This window comes from Montipora capricornis, chromosome 8 (assembly GCF_036669925.1).
Source record: "Montipora capricornis isolate CH-2021 chromosome 8, ASM3666992v2, whole genome shotgun sequence".
Taxonomy (NCBI): domain Eukaryota; kingdom Metazoa; phylum Cnidaria; class Anthozoa; order Scleractinia; family Acroporidae; genus Montipora; species Montipora capricornis.
In genome coordinates, this window is record NC_090890.1 from 22,681,227 (window position 1) to 22,683,726 (window position 2,500).

Below are 2,500 nucleotides of genomic sequence, written 5' to 3' on the forward strand. Positions count from 1 at the left end.
GAATTACTATAATAATTATTAATCACATGATTCTAGTGCAATTTGGAATAAATACATGTAAGCACAAGTAAATTACCCTACGCCCTAATTTTGTATGTCTTTGAAAATATTTACAGTGCTTATTTATTCCAAATTGCACAAGAAAAATCATGCAATTACTTTTTAATCATTAATTATGGTAATCATGCAAAATTTCACCTTTATTGTACTAATTTCAACTATTTGCACTCTTTTTGGGAAGAATTGATGTGCTCTCAGCCAATGAACGCCCTGAAATGTTTGGGGATAGAATACAATCTTGTTCATTGATAAACAAAAGAATACATAATTATTCCATACTGACTGAACAACTAAAATGAGCATTTTTGGGTAATAAATTAAATAAATCTTGAAAAGCCAAACCTATTAATTTTATGTACAAAGTGGACTGAATTCTGTACTGTAGCTGTTGAGTCATCAATGTAAGAGACTATAGTTATATGCAGCCAGGGGGCTTTCCCAAAGTCACTGCAACAAAGTAGGCAACTGGAAAAGGGATGAAATAAAATTAACATTCTTTTAAATACATACTAGTCACTTAAGAAACGAGCTGGGATGACTCTTGGATTCTCTTCCTTATGTTCCAATAACTGAGAAACAGCATCCTGCCGATTTCAACATATTTCATTTAGTGTGGATACTCTAAAAAATATAACACCTACATGTAATCAATTTTCAAAGGTACTTTTCCCCAAAACATTTGGATTCCATAAACCAGCGGTCTTTAATACTTAAAGGGAAAGAGGTTCCCTAGTGTCAAGCCTACACCCACTCAGATAGAATTCTTCCTTGATGGTTAGCAAAGCCTGCAACCCAACCACAAGCTCCTAATACACAGAGGCCAAGGAGTACGTTTCAAAGTGGAGGGGCTAGGTTTTGGTCTGGAGCATGGTAGCGTGAGGGGAGTATACCATACTCCCCTCTCACACATGCAGAATCTTTGGTTATGGCAGTGCTTAGTATGCTAGTACTAGTCCTAGTGCTATTCCAATTTTTAGGCTGATTGTTCATCCGTTGTTCGTATACTTAGAACGTACATGTAATTCCGCTAGTACGAGACTGCTATTCCGATTGTCAGGCCGATTGTTCATCCATTGTCCGTATACTTAGCATGTAATCATGTTAGTGCATGAAGAATGTTCAGTTATGGAGGCGCTTACTATTCTAGTACTAGTGCTATACCGATTGTTAGGGCAGTTGTATTCACGCTATTGAGTGGCGATTACATGTAATAGGCTAAAAGGTCCACTTGTATGCTTATTTTGGGGGTTTTGGGTCACCTGGTGTGCTAGGGGTCTATACGCTCATATAGGGAGCTTTAGCAACAACAACGGCGACACCAACGAGACCGTCACAAATTTGCATATTTATAGTGGGCAAAAACAACAGCTTTGCATGCACTACCAGTGCATTTTTCACTTTTGTCCATTTCTTTGCCGTCGTCAGCAAAACAACAACGTGAAATAACCAAATTTGAGGTTTTATGGAGGATGTCAGCACCTGGAGATAAACTTAAATTCATTTTCTTCCCTAAATATGAGGCACCCCTCACAAAGTTTTCATTCCAAAGGGACTGCCAAACCTTTGTCATATTAAAAAACTTGGAATAGTCGTGAAGTGATTGCAATAATGAGAATGCATGTTTTGAGATGGTGTTCTTGTTGCCGTTCTCGTTGTTGCTGCTAAAGCTCCCTAGGCTAGTAATACTCGCTATTGGTAAGGGCAGTTTACTGGGCATACAGAAACATATATTAAGTACTTTAGTACCAATGACTAAGAGAAAAAAGTACACAAAAGGTTCCTAAAACAGGCAGAATGTGGAGAGGAGGGAGGAGTGGTTTAGGAGAAACCAACACCATTGGAAAAGAGTAGCGAAGATACTGCCTCCCCAGCCCCTCCCTCTCTGTGGCCCCAAATACACTGATTAGAACAGCATGAGGAATGTTACAATATCCTTCTGAATGATTAAAAGACAATAATGTTAAGGCAGTCAAGAACTCAAAGATTTAGCAGTCATGTAGTTGCAATTCTCTTCTCCTAAAGTATGCACTTGTGAGATTGACCACTCACCATAAGGACCAACAAAGCTCATGACATCTAACTTCCTAAAAAATTGTCATTTGGCTGAATGCACGTGGGGCAACTGAACCCCTCAAAAAATGGAAATGAGTTTCTGACAAAAGAGTTGGAAATTTGGGCGGTGGCCTCAAAGTATGTCAAGGTCCTTAATTAAAGAAGTGGCATACCAGTTATGGCAAGTTTGGGAGTAAAAACAGCACTTAAAATTCGAGCACATAAAAATGTAAACTCTTTCCTATTGCACTGGTATGGGAAATTGCTCACCTGAAGATATGTCAAGACATGGTACTTTGCTGAAAAAAAAATGTTATTAATGTTATTATTAAGAGGAGATTACTAGATGAATTATTTAGATGAAGGATGTTGTGTTCACAATTAATGG

The 2,500-nt window shown here is 38.0% G+C and overlaps 1 protein-coding gene across 3 annotated transcripts in view; it reads right to left on the reverse strand.

Moving 5' to 3' along the window:
• The window catches only part of LOC138014478 (centriolar satellite-associated tubulin polyglutamylase complex regulator 1-like), a 29,008-nt gene that overhangs the window by 23,816 nt on the left and 2,692 nt on the right, over positions 1 to 2,500 (reverse strand). For all 3 annotated transcript variants that reach the window (XM_068861554.1, XM_068861552.1, XM_068861553.1), the window contains exons 2-3: positions 2,383 to 2,411; positions 571 to 644 (exon numbers count right to left, since the gene is read on the reverse strand). In XM_068861554.1, coding sequence (XP_068717655.1) covers positions 571 to 644; positions 2,383 to 2,411 — 103 coding nt within the window. The remainder of the gene's footprint in view (positions 1 to 570; positions 645 to 2,382; positions 2,412 to 2,500) is intronic.